This window comes from Barbatula barbatula, assembly GCF_947034865.1.
Source record: "Barbatula barbatula genome assembly, chromosome: 7".
In the NCBI taxonomy this organism is placed as follows: Eukaryota; Metazoa; Chordata; class Actinopteri; order Cypriniformes; family Nemacheilidae; genus Barbatula; species Barbatula barbatula.
The window spans coordinates 945,674-962,358 of NC_136770.1; the positions used below are offsets into that span (position 1 = coordinate 945,674).

Below are 16,685 nucleotides of genomic sequence, written 5' to 3' on the forward strand. Positions count from 1 at the left end.
TACGTGAATATCAGAGTTTAACATATTTGACATGTAACACAATTAGGAAATGGACCCACATCAAATCAAAAGATTTTATGTAATTCAAAAATGGTTTCCAAATTTTGTAAGACTGAACTAATGGTGTTCAAATGAACGAAATGATCCGATAAGTAAACGATAATTCATGTGTGTTTGTTTCTCCTCAGCCTTGGAACCTACGCTTCTCTCCATGGACGAATGTACTGCAAGCCACACTACAAACAACTCTTCAAGTCTAAAGGCAACTATGATGAAGGGTTTGGAGAAAAACCCCACAAGGAACTTTGGTGTACAAAGAAAAAGGACAACTCACCTGAAAACACAAGAAACAATTCTGATATTGACGTCAAACAAGCTCACGACCTGAAAGAAAGTCATCCTCACAGTGCAGAGGATACAGCTGATGAGAAAACACCTGATGAGACTAAAATGGCAGCACAAAAAATGGCAGTTGTGTGGCCGCCCCCGAGCGATTCCTCGAAGAAGTCTTATACCGTGGAGGAGGATGTAAAGTTGGTTAAACCGGTGTGGCCTCCTCAAGCTGAATCAGAACCCTCAAACTCAAGCAAGAGGGAAATGACTAACGGAAACCAAGCAGAAAACGGAGGAGGACATGTTAAAGTCGCAACAGAAGAGTCATCGCCGGCTGTAATACATTCAGAGCCTGCAACCGTCGAGGTTTCAGAACAAAAGGAGCCAGACGAAACCAAAGAGAGCTGTGAGGAAAACAACGTGACCGCAGAGCATAAAGATGAGACGAGGGATGAAAAAGAGATGGATGGAGAAAAAGAGTCCGAGGTAAAAACTGAAAACGGACTTGACGAAGCAAAAGACGTGAACGCAAGTGAGGAGAGCGAAGAGGCAAAGAACGAAGACAGCAATGAGCAAAGTGACACGAAAAAGCAAGGTGAAGTAAATGAAGGAGAAGATGTTAAAGTGACACCGATAGATGATATACAAGACGGCCAAACAGCCAACGGAAACGCGAACAATAATAACAACAGCGGTCTGGTATTAAATTCTGGAGATCTGCTGGACTTCTGCTCGGGTCCTCCTCGGGATTTATTAAAAGAAGAAAACATCAGCAGTGAGATGACGGCCTTTGACAGTTTCCAACTTCATCAGGACGTCCTTGTCTCACCACGTGCCAAACACTCAGAGGACATCACAGAACATCCAAAAACATTAGTTTGCACGGAGACGGACAACAACCCAAAGTTCAGTGACTCACGTTTTTTAGACGACATATTTGCAGGGTTTGATGACAGTTCCTCTTTGTTGCCTGAATTTAAAGACGACGTTTATAGCAAAGGATCCGCTTCATCTCAGCTGGATGACCTTCTGGGTTTCGGAATAGAATCAAAAGGGGAGGCGGGCCAACACGCAGAGGCAGAAATGAGGAAGAATCTGCTGGATAAACATGACACCAAAGCTTCCAGCGCGCTGGGTGAAGCCAGCGGCCTCTGCCACGGTGAAAATGACTTCTTGTCGATAGAGGATCAGATTAAACAGAATCGATATTATGAGGATGATTGATGAATTCACACAATCCGCCATACAGCCAATTATACACGATCACAGAACAATCCCAAAGCTCCGTTCATGGAGAAATGAATGTTAGCATGCTTGTATTCTTTCATACTCCCGCCAGGCACATTTTAATCACGTTCTGAATCTTTTGGAAAGCATTATTTAAAGCACCTGGTGTGCAAGAGGAATTGGGGACATATGATGATGATGATGATTCTTTTTGGTATTTGCTGTAAAGGTTTGACTCAGAATCCATGTATCTTTGCTTGTGTTCCATGCGAAGTATTATTTTAATCTCTTTATAGAGCGTTTGATTTCTGCTTCTGTTTGATGGAATTCCTGATATGTTTTTGGATTTTAAGGGATAAATTGTCTGCATTATTCTGCAAAAGCATTTACAATAGTTCAATAAAAAAACAAGTTTCTGGAACCAACAGCATATTTTTGTATTTTATCAGTATTTTATCTAAAATATGTTTTCTGATCTTGATACGGGTAATGAACCCCGAAAGTGCATTTGACATTCACAACAAATAAAATGAAATACAATTGTTTAGCGATTTAAAATAAATAACTATTATTTCACTAAAATTGTAAGAACATTTGCGTAAATCGGACGACACTTAACAGTAATGGATATGGTATTGTAAATTAAAAGGAAAAATTTCCAGTTTGAAAAGATACAAATTCATCATTAACCTCATCAAGTCTTCTTCATCAAAACACACCACATATTTTGAAGAACGTTTGAACCCATATTGACTTCCTAAGTATGAACATATTTTAAAATATCTTCTTTTGTGTTTCCCTGAGAAAGACTCAGATTGACAACCACAGGAGGGGAATAAATGAATGATGTGTTAGCAATAGATTATATTTTATAGCGTTTGTTGACAGGCCTAACTGGTATTGTCAGTACATAAATACATTTGTTTTCAGAAAAAAAATGCTTAAATGAATAAAGAAGATCTGATCATTCATAAAATAAAAGATGTTCAAACTAAAGTCATTTAAAAGGGTCGGTCGAGATTGCAGTGTTGATGGATATGAGCAGTACTTACGGGTACTGGCGCGTGGCGCCGCATGCGCGGTGCTGATTGGACAGCCCTGTAACCCGCAGCATCCTGTGCACTAGAGCCTCCATTCCTCTTCTGCTCCTTCACACAGCATCTCACCAAAGCACACAATGCGACTGAGAAAGGTACGTTTACATCACCACACCATCGTGTTCTATCGCAACACGCGCGCCTCTGTCGTGTTATTCTCACGGTGCTCTCTTCAAAACAAACAATGACGCTTAAAACGAGCTCCGCAGCGATGCCATACAGATCCATTATAGTCAAGAAGCCGTTCTTATCTTTCTATAGTCCGCGGAAGATTTTTCCAAAACGAAGAACAGAAATCTTGAATGGAACCGTACAGCTCGACCTTTTTAAAGAGTGGATGGAGCAAATGAGGCTTATTGCGTAAAGCATTCTGCGTGCGTTTCTATTGAGGTTTCGTGACAGGGTTTAACAGACCTGCCAGCTCTGTCTGTATAATCCAGTGTGAACATTTGATGTTAAATCGAACTGACTCAGCTTTGATGAGGTCGTTGTGTGTTGTGGGTGATGCAGAAAGTGGCGTCATCCGTCAGCGCATCCTACTGGCGACCTCCGAAGTCTTAACGATACTAAATTGTCAATATTACATGTTCTACGTGTCACATCGAGGATGAAGTGGCAAAGTGCAAGCTGAAGTAATGTGACATTATAGAGCTTCAGGAAAAAACGATATTTTTGTGATGTGAATTTCTACATATACCAAACCTCTGGGTGAATATTTGTGTTTTGTTTATAGGGGAGAGCGGGGCATGTTGTCACACTTTTCACACTGTTTAACATTTACTGAGCACCATACATCACAATTGTATAAATGTCATACCAAATGAAAGAAGAATGTCTTGGGCACATAATTTGTATTCATTACATTTTCATATCTTATCTCATTACTGAGTTGTAGACTGTTGAATATAGAATGTGCACTTGTGACAATTTGCCCCATCGGCAGGTAAGTTGTCACATAGATTATCTGAAAAAAAGAACAACTACTTAATTGTGAATATTGATTTTAATTTTTAAATTCAATCCAGAACTGGAAATATAAACAATCCAGAACTGGAAATATAAACAACCAGGCCAAGAGAATTTGGAAAAACAATTATTTCAATCCAAACAATAGGCCTACACATTTGAATCAAAACACATAAAGTGGCAAGACCACTTTACTTTGAACTTTATCCATGACAACTGAATGGAATGCAGCAGATAACTCTCTTAACTTAACATCTTTAACATCTGAACAAATCCTGTATCAGACTCATCTTCAGAGTCACAATTCTGGCACACATAAATTGCCTGGCCTGAGGTGCAAGCATCATGGGCCCATTTGTTGCATTTCACACATTTTACCCAGGTCTCATTTGGACGACTGTTTGAAAATGGCTCCACACAGACGAGGCAGAAGCACTCTTCATCATCTGATGATGATTCTTGTATGATTTTTCTTCTTTTAGCTGCCTTGTTCTTCGTAGGTCCAGATTTTGACTGCCCCCCTTGCTTCCATTTCTTTTGAAACAGCTTTTTGCTAGATTCAGCCTTATTCTTTTCAATTTCTATTTGCTGCTTCACTTGCGTGTCAGTGAGAATTGCTGATTATTGTGATATTTCCTGCCTTTCCTTCCTTTCTTCCAAAACTGTATTGTAATTACAAATAAATAAGAATATCACAATGTTTTATGTGTTTATTTGTACTGGGGCAAGTTGTCACATGTGACGACCTGCCCCAAAGTCATTGAGACAACCTGCCCCAAACTGACATGTGTGCTAATGTTGGCTAAATCTCAAGGTTAGCTCAACATAGCACGGCAGCAAAAGTATCAAAAGACTTGTTATTGTCTCCTTTATTTTGTGCAAAATAATATTTTTAAACAATTTTATTTAATAAAGCTCTATTGCATAAAATTTAAAGTGCCAATTTTTTACTTTTTAAGCAGAAAAAAAAGAAAATTGTGCTAACCTCAGATTAGAGCGATCTTGACCACATGTGAACAGAAAATTTACTATAGAAGAAGAAGTCACACAAAGTGGCTATTTGATTTTTGAGATAGTGCCTCTAGTGTTGGAGTTATGAACAGTGTGACAACTTACCCATGTGACAACTTACCCCGCTCTCCCCTAATGTTGTTCAGTACATGGATTGATATTCTTCTGATTTCCAGGGAATTATTCTGCTGAAGTAAGAAATTCACATATCTGCATAATAATCTGGATAGCAAATACGAGTGATTTACTGTTAATTCAATGTTAAATTGGTTATTTTCTATGTTGATTCAATGTAAATCTTTATTATTTATGAAGTCAACTTTTGAGGTGACTTAGCACTCTTTAGGCCTTTGCTCAAACCCATGTCACCTGTTTTTTAAAAACCCAATCTCTCCCTGTTAAACTCACACCCCTATTGTTGCCCTCAGTTTCTGATGTTATGGCATCTGTTTGTTTGGGCTCTTCATATATTGTATTGTTTTTGAATGCACATTAACTGTGTATAGATTGTTTTTTATGTGGCATGGCTTGCTTCATTGTTATTATGAAAGAAAAGGTTGAGTCATTCATACTGTGTGTATTTGCACTCATTCCCTGCAGCACTGATAATATAACGCTGTTGTTTTCAGAGCAGCTTCTCTCTGTGCCGAGAGAGAATAAACTTCCCTCGCATACCAATCACATTTTCCTGTTTAAGCATTTATTCCCATAAATATTTTAGGACAAGAGAGAGCGTGGTTCTTCTGAGAAGTGGTTAGAAATGATGTGATGTGTTATTAGACGGAATCCTCATGGCTGTCGTAAACGCACAAACATTATTGCATTGATGCCGAATGCAAGAGCTTGTGGCCATTTGCCTTCTTCACTGATGCAAATATGCATTTGTGTTTAGCTTTAAACAATTAAATCTTACGAATGAAAGTCTTAGAGAGGATGCAGAATTGTAACTCCGAGCTGAATGATCTCAAAGTTAACTTTGAATTACAATCGCGTAGGAAACATATCTATTCCATGTGCAGCCGTCTCTTTCTCACACACACAAGCTCAGGATTGAGAGCAGACATCTTTTTTATTGATCCATAAATCATAGAAAGTTGCATAATATAAGCAAACACAATTACGCACGTGACAAATGTGCCGCCTTGAGTCACATTGAGTCAGACAGACGGAAAGAGAAAGAAGACAATTGACCGTCGAATTAAAACACAAAGACAAGCCATTAACAAGACTGATTGAACACAGTTACATTTACAAATACAAGTTCTGGAAAGATCCAGGGAACTCAGTATATATATGAAATATATGAATCAGTAATGGTCAGTACATGTCTCTGACTGATTTCATCTGTTATAAATATAATTATATATGCCTGCCACAGTCAAACAATTCATGTCTCCATCAGACACTGTTGTCTGATAGAGCTGTCTGTGCATTTGCATTTGGCAGGAACATGAAGCTTTTATGAATGTACTGTAAATATTTATTTGATCTTATGGTTGGTACAGTTTGTCATGATGGTGAAAGAGAGATAGAAAGGATCAATACGTTAGGTAAGAGGAGACTGGCCTTAACTGTCACTCAAATACCTCCAGCGCACCGTTCACTCAAAGGAAAGGATTACGACGACTCAGAAACATTTGCATACAAATGACAGATATACGCAGAACCATAAACACACCGACATCATCAAGTGTGGATCTGAACATTTCACAAAAATGAACAAAGATGTGATTATTTACTCACTTTTATGACTAACCCATGTGTCCGCCCACATCTTACTGATTTTTCTGTTAATCTAACAATCAGATATTCATGAAATGAAGAGTTTCATGTTTTGATGTACTGTCACTTTAAGGGAAAATCACTGTGCTCGAACGGATGCCCCATGGCAACAGCTGAGTTTCCCACGGCGACAGAAGACAGATGCTGTGCTCCGAATTACAAAATGATACCGCCTCAACAAAACAAAATCACTGAACAAGAATTGTGGAGAGTTCAGTGTGTTTTGTCTGATATACTATTGTTGACATTCACTGTCAGGAACATATTATATTTAAGGAACTGTTCACCTTAAATAAAAGTGATGATGTCAGTGAATGGGAACTTAGCACATGATGACAGTCTGTGAACGTTTCTTGGTCTTAAAGTGACAGTTCACCCAAAAATAAAAATGTTGTCATCATTAAGTCACGTTCTCGCCATTTCAAACCTTTAGGACTTTCTTTCTTCCGCAGAACACAAAAAGAAGATATTTGGAAGAAAGTTGGTAAACCGAACAGACCGAGACCCCTTTCACTTCTGCGGTATGGACACAAAGCCAATGCAAGTGAATGAGATCCATTAGTGTTCTGCGGAATGAAAGAAAGTCATACAGGTTTGAAATGACAAAAGGGCGAGTAAATGATGACAGACTTTTCTTCAGTTTAAGTGAAATAGAAGTACTGACACAGCCTGTCCTAATGTATTTCCTTAGCTTGACATTTACAGTATTTGCATGTTTCTGACCTTTGAAAAAAAACAGAGAGGCTGACGGTGATCCAAATGAAAAGTGAAATCAAGAGGATAAAATAAAATATTTAATTGTATTTGTGTAATGATCTTATTTATCATATTCAGCACTTACATATGACTTTTTTTGTCCAGTTTAGATTCACACGCAGCCTAACCGTGAGATCTGGGAAGAAAGCGTACACCCATCACCAGAGGCGAGGGCATCTCGACTCGCATTGACCTACAAACAGACGTCCAGCAGTACCTGAACTGAGAATCATCCACGCTTTATGTATGATGACCCAACACAGACAGAAGGTCAAGACTGGGAAAGCAGATGCTGCAGATCTCAGCAAAAAAAGTCAATGAAGTCTAAAGCTTCTAGAAACATCTGAGAGAGAAATCATGAGTCACAGACACAGTAAAGCCAACGCAGAATCAATCATTTGGGGAAAATATATCAAGACAGAGCGATGCTTCCGAAAAAATCCAAACCGGCCTTGGGATGGCTGGTTTGAGTTCATTTAAGCGATGTTCTTGAAATAACTTGACGTGATCGGCCCGTGGACTGACCGACAGGTGATCCGAGATGCCATCGAAGGTGTCGTGTTTGTACATGTTGACTGTGGTGTGCTGGGCCAGCGCTCTGTGGTATCTCAGCGGCTCGCGGCCCTCGACCACCTACGTTGGGCAGATGACCTTCACGGTGCGCAAACCGCCACCAAGGCCCTCGAAGAATGAGACTTTCAGCAACATCCGCACGCGTTCCCTCAATCCGCACGATTTCAAGTACCTCATCAACGAGGCCCAAAAATGCGAGGGCACGCCACCCTTCCTCGTCCTCCTCATCAGCACCAACCACAAGGAGTTCGACGCCCGGCAGGCCATCCGCGAGACGTGGGGAGACGAGAACGCGTTCGGAGACATTCGCATTTTGACGCTGTTCCTCTTGGGCTTCAGCACGGAGCCGGTCCTCAACAAGATGGTGGAACAGGAGAGTCAGATCTTCCACGACATCCTGGTGGAGGACTTTGTGGATTCCTACCACAATCTGACCCTGAAGACCATCATGGGCTTGCGCTGGGTTTCCACGTATTGCTCTGACGCTCGCTACGTCATGAAAACCGACAGCGATATATTCGTCAACATGGACAATTTGGTATTAAACCTTCTCAGGCCTAACGCCAAGCCGAGGCGGCGCTTTTTCACGGGTCGCGTGATAAACGGAGGACCCATACGAGACGTCCACAACAAGTGGTTTATGCCCAGAGAGCTCTACCCTGACAGCAGGTACCCGCCGTTCTGTTCCGGCACCGGATACGTGTTCTCTGGAGACGTGGCCGAGCTGGTGTACAAGACGTCGCTCCATACGAGACTCTTGCACTTGGAAGACGTTTACGTGGGATTGTGTCTGCGCAAACTCGGCATTCATCTCTTCCAGAACAACGGATTTAACCACTGGAAGATGACGTACAGTCTGTGCCGCTACAGAAAAGTGTTGACTGTACATCAGATCTCACCGGAGGAGATCCTTCGAATATGGAACGATATGTCCAACAAGAAACACCTGAAATGCTAACAAACAGAACAGTCCAGGTGGTTTTGACGTGCTTTCATTCCAAACTTTGGACACGTTGCAGAAAATACATCTTGATATTAACCGGATCGTTCCCCACACACACACACAGGTTAGTTTACCCATGATTCCAGACTTATAAATGGGTTGTAATGGTTTAGAAATGATCTTTTAGGCCTTACAAACGTTATTATTTATCTACCGAACTGCTTGAATGTACAATATATGCTGTGAATTACTATAGGAACAACTTTCAAGGAAACACAAAATTATACGTGAAGTATTTACTTTCCCAAATGTCTGCCATTACCACATTTAATCCTGTATATCTCTTCAATGACGATGAGTTTATGTGAAGTTACAGCTTTTGCAAAACAGTAGAGTTCAGTTATAGAAATGCACATAGAAATATTATTCTGCTGTGGAGAAGGGTACAATAAAACTGCGAACACACACGTTCTTACAAGAGATGTTACGATTCACCATACGATTTATTTTTACAAAATGAGTTGAGACACATTACTGCCCTTTATTATTTCTCCATTGCTGCACATTTCTTTGTAAAATAAAATATTGTTTATTTCAAATGACAAAACTAAACTGTGATTTAAAAGCAAATTCGAAATCAAATAAAAAATGAAGAATACAAAAGTCTCTTTAATGTAAACAAACTAAGATCAGCAAATCCATTTTTACAAAGTTTGCCCGTAAACACAGCGGCCACTGCTGTTCAAAACACGTATTACGGTTCAAATAACAATCTTGAATCGACACATAATATAATCGATTTCAACGGTTCACGGTGAATCGTTTCATCACTTCGTACGCTTGTGAATCCCCTCTTTTAAAAGCTACAATAAAATTCCACAGGTTCGTTTTTCTTGATCTATCATTTCCAGCAGCTTCCCCAGACCTGAGGACCAGGAATATAACATGTCAACTTAACTTTATTAAATGGAAAAAATCAACCTTGCTAAAAGGACTGCGAAAATATAAGAAACTTAAAATAAGATTTCTTCGTTTTTTTTCATCAATATGTTTATGTTCAGTTACACGATGAAGTTGCGATCAGACACATGAGAATCCAGTCGAGAGTATTGTGTGGTGCTATACGCTTGTGCTGTGGATGGGTGGGAGGAGTTCGTGTTAAGAGAGGAGGAGTCTGAAAGTCTCCGCCTCTTTCGGTCCCATCCTCTGTGAAATGAAAGAGGACTGCAGGGATGGGTTTCCATTCCCACATGTGTGTTGACCTGAGACGGACTCAGACTCACTTTATGACCCTGAGCTCTCCACTCGTACTCATCTACTGATGTCTTCTTGTAGCTGTTAAAAAGACATTGAAAGATATTTACAGAATCTCTTTACAGACTCGTGTGCGTGTGAGGATTTGATCTCGGTGTGATGTGAACTCACAGTTTCAGGAGTAAAGAAGACAGGACCACAGAGACAGACGACGCCGCCATCGCAGCAGAAGCCATCCAGGGCTGAAGCACCAGACCAACAGGCATAAACACACCTGGCAACAAACATGTCTGTATTGTCACAGCATCAGTTGAAAAGTGAGTTTGTGTTTGTGCGTGTCTCTCACTCACCAGCTGCGATAGGGATGCCAAGCAAGTTATAAATGAGAGCAAACACAAAGTTAATCCTGATTCTCCTCACCGTCGTTTTAGACAGCTCAATGCTGGCCACGACGTCCAGCAGATCATTCTAAATCGATCAAGAAAACAACTCTGAAAAGTACATTCTTTGGAAATACAACTGTTTGCTGATGACGGACACGTGATGGAAAGACTCACGCGAATAAGAACGATATCTGCAGCTTCTATAGCAACATCGGTGCCTGTTCCGATGGCGATGCCCAGATCTGCATGAGCGAGAGCGGGCGAGTCGTTCACCCCGTCGCCAACCATTGCCACCTTCAGACCTCTTTCCTGCAATTCCTGAACCTTTGCCACTTTATGTGATGGCAAGACCTCCGCAAACACCGTCCTGATACCCACCTGCATAAACGTTTCACTTCCACAGTTAAGAATAATAGGGGAAAATGATTTTTTCTCATTATGTTTCACTAGTTTCTTCATTACTTTGTTTTGCAAGTGAAGACGTGATTTAGCCGGCACGGTTCATTTATCTGTGCGAGTACCTGTGTGGCGATGGCCCGGGCTGTGCGTCTGTTGTCTCCTGTGATCATGAACACTTCTATACCCATACTTCTCAGGGTACGAACGGCCAAAGCCGACTCTGTCTTCACTGTATCTGCTATAGCTAACATGGCACACAGAACCCCTGAGAGAAACAATAAACAACAATTTCAGAAGGGTAAGCAATGATGAGAGAATTTTTATTTTGGGGTGAACTATCCCTTTAAGATACATTTTCTTGAAAAAAGGAAATAACTCAAAAAAGACTAAAAGACGTGTGTTTAGGTGACGTAAGGTGCTCACAACAAGAAAGTTCTATGCCAATGGGATAAGAAAAATAAACTTGAATGAAGTTTGACCTCTTCACTAAGAACCCACTTCAAGATGATTTGATCAAATAAATGTATTTTGATTTCAGAATGTTAATAGTTAATGGAAAACAAAAGAACCAAGAAATGTTTCTTTGCGTTGAAATATTCAAGAAAGGGGCTTTGTTATTTTTAATGGAAAACCTTTGAATCGTACACAAGGTGAAAATAAACTTGAACATGACAATGACAGTGTACCATCAATAGCCACCAGTATGGCCGTCTGTCCTTTGGTTTCATGGCTGCTCATGGCATCATCCACATCGGCTGTGACCTCCAAACCGTTTCTATTCATCCACTGTCTGTTCCCGATCAACACAGAGTATGAAGGACAGTCTGGAAAACATTACACAAGGGTCATTCTACTAAAACACATGTCACTTATACGGAAAAGCAATAAAAACAGCATAACCAAAAGCCAAAGAAAGGGTCAAAAACGGTTATGTAAACTCAATTGCTATTTCATGGTCTATTTTTTGAAATGCTGTAAAAGAGAAAAGGCCGTCATAGAGGCATCGAAGGTTCTAGTAATACACAAATCTCACACTAGCGGGCGCTAGAAACCGATTTCTCACACCTGACCCTGTGTCTGTATCCGTCAGCAGACTGCTCTCGTCTGTGGTGGCTCCGTGGAGGGTGAGGAGAGATGCTGATGTGTGTTTTGCTCCGTGGGTCTCGTGTGTTTTGGGGTTGTTCTGCAGCAGATCCTCTATGTTGGAAACTTTACAGCTGATTCCACAGCCAGGAACGGCCTGGAAGTCATAACAGTACCCCAGCGTGTCTGAAGCCAACTCCTACAGAGATACAGAAATACACCAGAAACCATTGAGAAAACATAAACAAATATCAAATCTAAAGTGACCGCCAGGAGGAGATAGCAAATCACATTTAGTTTTTATGAATAAATCTCATTCCCTGTTGGATTGTATACATGCATAAAGTCAGCCAAATCTCCTTTTTGGATGTTCTTGTCTGCAAAAATGCACTAAAATATAGTACAACAATGCATCAAATAGGATGTGGGTTTAAAACAATAGAAGGCTATTGAATGTCCCCCTTTTCAGTTGGTTAAATCATCATGAAAATCACTTTGTCTGCCTCTGGAATGTTTGATCGCTTCTGATGATGTAATCCAGGCCCGGTGGGTGTTAACCAATGAAATGACATTGTGTGAGAACAGAACGGCCACATTACACATCTAACATCTAATGGATGAAATGTCCACAGAATAGCGTCCTTAATATTCTGTTGTGAAAACCGGTTCATGTTCCCTTCAAAACAGATGAAGCAAAGCGATGCAGTGAGCATGCAAGTGAGGCAGCCGAGTCACGCTGGCAGGATTCCAGAGTTTCATAAGTGAAGTAGGTCATCAAACTCAACTGAAGTCTACAAGTGTTGTGTGTTGGTTTCCTCTGACCTCTTTGCAATGCTTGGCGACAGCCGTGCCCAGCGGGTGCTCGCTGCTCGCCTCAGCCGTGCCCACAACAGCCAGAACCTTCCGGAGAGGAAGCTTTGCTCGGTCCCACAGCACCAGCACTCGGGTCACCTGAGGCACCCCATTAGTGATGGTGCCCGTCTTATCGAACATAACAGCCTTGACCTGCAGGGCGAGCAAAGGGAGGGTAACAGATATATAGAAAATGTTGTATATAAATATAAAAATCCATTAAGGTTCAAGCGTTGGTTATTGCCTTGTGGGCCATCTCCAGAGGTTCTCCTCCCTTTATAAGAATGCCATTCTGAGCGCCCACTCCGGTGCCGACCATAACTGCGGTCGGTGTGGCCAGACCCAGGGAACACGGACACGCGATAGACAGAACCGTGATGGAGGCTTGAAAGGCGAAGCGGATGATCACATCTGTTCTGGAGATGTTTAGCTCGTAACCCTGTAGAGATAATACGAGAGTTTTCTCTTGTGCACACCCGTGTGTACAGTGTGCAACCAGTCCAGCAGATAACTCACAGGAAAATATTGCGCAACTATGTTAAAGTCCAAAAAGCCAATGATGAGCCACGCCACCACCGTGAGCGCTGAGATGATGACTATGAAGGGAACGAAATAGCCACTCAGTTTATCAGCTAACTGTTGAATGGGTGCCTAAAGAGAAAGAAAGACATCAGGACAGAAACCATGAGGACTTAACAAGGACAAGACGATAAAGTGTTTAGTTTAGATAATGGGGAAAATGTAATCGAAGAAATATTATTATATATAATAGATACAGTTCACTTCTACTGTATTTGACACATGCCAAAACATTCCTTAAAGGGTCAAAATATCTGCCATTTAAAAAGACCAAAAAAAAGAAAACATGTTAAAATATTTCTAAACAAAATCACAGCTGCTCTATTTTATGAAACAACATTTTTTGAACGATGTTAAACAAATTCCAACAATTTTACCAATCACTTTTACAATCTCCAGAGTCCGGACAGTAACACCACCCAACATAAAAAAACATGTTCATTTAAGAAAGTGTGTCAAATAAAATAAAATTGTAGGAATTGCATTATTATGTGCTGTATTTATAAACAATAAATCAACAAAAATAAGTGTCATCATGTCATAAACCAAAAATGTTCCTGGTTTTTGTTTGTCTGTTTGTGAATATATTTGTGTGTGGACAAACTTGTGAATCTTGTGTGTGTGTGTGTACTAGTGGGGGTCTAATGTCCCCACAAAGATAGTAATACCAGTAGAGCTTGACCTTGTGGGGACAGTTTGTAGGTCCCCATGAGGGAAAATACCTTACAAATCATACAGAATGATATTTATTGAAAATAAAACAATGCAGAAAGCTTTGTGTGATTAGATCATCCTTATGATATATTCTATCCCCTTACCATAAACCAACACCTTAACCTAATAAACCCCCTAAAACATGGAAACCTGTGTGTGTGTGTGCGTGTGCGTGTGCGTGTGTGCGTGGGTGTTACCTTTGACGTCTGAGCCTCTTCCACTAGTTTAACTATCTGGCAGAGGGTGGTCTCGGACCCCACATGTGTGGCCTCCACCAGCAGAGCTCCGTGAGCATTAATAGAGCCGGCGATCACGTAGCTCCCCGCTCTCTTGATCACAGGCATCGGCTCACCTGGAGAGAAACTGAGACTTAGATTCTCATCCATCAGTCAGCTTCTGTTCTTTGAGTCCCTTTAACTTCGTCAGAACTCATTTTCGTTACACTGTACTTGTATTTGTAGAAATGACAATAAAGTTGAATCTAATCTAATCTAATGAACAGGCCAAACCACTAGAACATGCAGAAGACAGATTCCCTTTCAAAGTTAACAGAAGACAGTCGGAGTGTTTGTATTTTCATTTGTTTACGTTTACAATAAGAGTATACTTCTTCTGAACTTAAAATAAGAAAGTATACGTTCAGTTTCCTTTTTATGTACTTCTCACCGAAATGTCGTTGTAACCTATAGTTCTGTTCTCAAAGTTTACTACTGTACCCTTTATAAACAACAAAAGTGGGCCATTTAGTACCAAGTAGCATTGAAATAATACTAACTGCATTAAGTACACTTAAAAATAAACTTGAACGATAAAATAATCAAATGAACTTGTTTTGTTTGTAATGGTAATGGCACAGATATTACACAAGGATGTGACTGCGGGATGCAATAAGTCATGTACCAGTGATAAGAGACTCGTCTGCCATAGATGTGCCCTCGATGACCTTCCCGTCCACGGGAAACTTTCCTCCTGGTGCCACTTTCACCACATCACCCCTCTGTACCAGATCCACAGACACCTGCTCCTCTCTGACATACAGAAAACTTCAAATGCTATTTTACTGGCAATAACATCGGTTGGAATATAAATTCAGATTTAATATATATTGTGTTAAGAATAAAGTGATATGAACCTGATAATAGTGTTGTCAGGGCCCAGGGACACGATGGTGGCATCTGTAGCTTGGAGAGACATGAGTTTTGCCAAAGCCTCTGAGGTTTTACTCTGAACGGGTAAATTATAATTTGCTTGATTTTCTGAGCATGGAGATCGTTCTAGCCAAATTAACACATTTGAGAGATTACGTACAGTTTCTTGCTTTCTTCATTTACTTTTTACGCCATATTAGCACTAAAGACTATTCATTCACTGTTTCTTCACCTTCACCACATGCTCCAGCCAGCGTCCCAGAGCGATGAATACAAAAAGCATGGGAGGCGTGTCAAAAAATGTGAGTGGGCTCTGTTTGGCTCCTTCGATCATGGCCACGAGCAGCACCACACAAGAGTACACGTATGCAATGGTGGTCGCCAAAACAATCAACACGTCCATGTTGGCCACACCGTGTCTGAGCGAACGATACGCTTGTACGTAGAAGTAGCGACCACCTAGAAACTGAATAAGGAACAATTCAATCGATGCTCAATAGGAGTGTTCCATGTGTAATTCTAAAGTCAGGTGTCATTAAGGCACTGTACCTGAACAGGTGTGCAGAGCAGAAAGAAGGCCAGATTCATGATGGAGAGACCAGGTAAGATGTTTTGATCCGCGGGCATGGAGCCGCCATGTTCCTTGTGTTGACTGTCCATCACCATCATATAAATCATCAAACCCATCACAGGAATCCCAAACACCAGACTGAAGAGAAACGAGTGCTTCCATCTACAGATTAAATGTTATCTTTAAAAAAATACGTTACATACTAGATTTTCATAGCGTTTTATACAAATGACATCATCCCTAAAGAGAAAGGTAAACATCCGATGTAGGTCAAGAGATTTGATGGAGCTCTCGGTTGTCTTGTATTGGTATAGCTGACAGAACCAGACAGATTATTATTTAAATAAGATACTTGCTGTCGAATCTCCTCCTGGTGGTCCAACATGTTGTTTTTGCCTAATCCCTCATTCTTTATCAAAGAAACTCCAAAACCCAATCCCTTATGAACCGACAGAGAGAGAGAGAGAGAGAGAGAGAGAGAGAGAGAGAGAGAGATGAATTAGTACTGTATAACAAGCCACTATCTTTCTCTCGTTATTAATAATTTCATTATATGTACCTCAATGATTCTGATGATATCTCGAGGGCCTAACAAATCCGGGTCAAACTTCACATGAGCTTTGTTTGTTGCCAGGGCAACGGAGGCTTCCAGAATCCCCTCTGTTCTCAAAAGTGTGCTTTGGATGTTATGGACACAGGAAGCACATGTCATACCGGTGACCTGACGAAATATCCATGTAGAGACTGAAACAAGCTTGGAGGATTTAAATTGACGTACATCAAAACATTCTACATCAGCCCTTCTTAAGAATTTCCAAGCAGGACAAATCAAAGCGTCTGATGAAAAAATGATAAATGGCAAATGTGTGCACTCACAGAGAGATTCAAGATTCCATCCTGCACTGTGTTCTCCTCCATCACAGATGCTCCGAAACCCAGATCAGAGATGAGCTGACCGATCCGTGACGGATCTAGAAGTGCGGGATCATACCTCACCTCGGCTTTACCAGCCAT

The 16,685-nt window shown here is 40.8% G+C and overlaps 2 protein-coding genes across 2 annotated transcripts; one reads left to right on the forward strand and one right to left on the reverse strand.

The window, feature by feature from the left end:
• Nucleotides 1–7,713: 7,713 nt before the first annotated feature.
• Nucleotides 7,714–8,703, forward strand: b3galt1a (UDP-Gal:betaGlcNAc beta 1,3-galactosyltransferase, polypeptide 1a; the record flags this gene model as incomplete). Its single annotated transcript, XM_079460681.1, has 1 exon — nucleotides 7,714–8,703. The coding sequence occupies one exon, from the start codon at nucleotides 7,714–7,716 to the stop codon at nucleotides 8,701–8,703; it is 990 nt and encodes a 329-aa protein (XP_079316807.1).
• Nucleotides 8,704–8,971: 268 nt separating this feature from the next.
• atp7b (ATPase copper transporting beta) lies at nucleotides 8,972–16,685 on the reverse strand (the record flags this gene model as incomplete). The annotated part of the gene is made up of 18 exons (XM_079460682.1): nucleotides 8,972–10,023; nucleotides 10,114–10,216; nucleotides 10,293–10,410; nucleotides 10,500–10,703; nucleotides 10,847–10,989; nucleotides 11,411–11,548; nucleotides 11,790–12,006; nucleotides 12,630–12,812; nucleotides 12,904–13,098; nucleotides 13,176–13,310; nucleotides 14,150–14,304; nucleotides 14,853–14,980; nucleotides 15,085–15,176; nucleotides 15,333–15,566; nucleotides 15,650–15,833; nucleotides 16,028–16,110; nucleotides 16,231–16,392; nucleotides 16,548–16,685. The coding sequence occupies 18 exons, from the start codon at nucleotides 16,683–16,685 to the stop codon at nucleotides 9,750–9,752; spliced, it is 2,886 nt and encodes a 961-aa protein (XP_079316808.1). The 3' UTR covers nucleotides 8,972–9,749.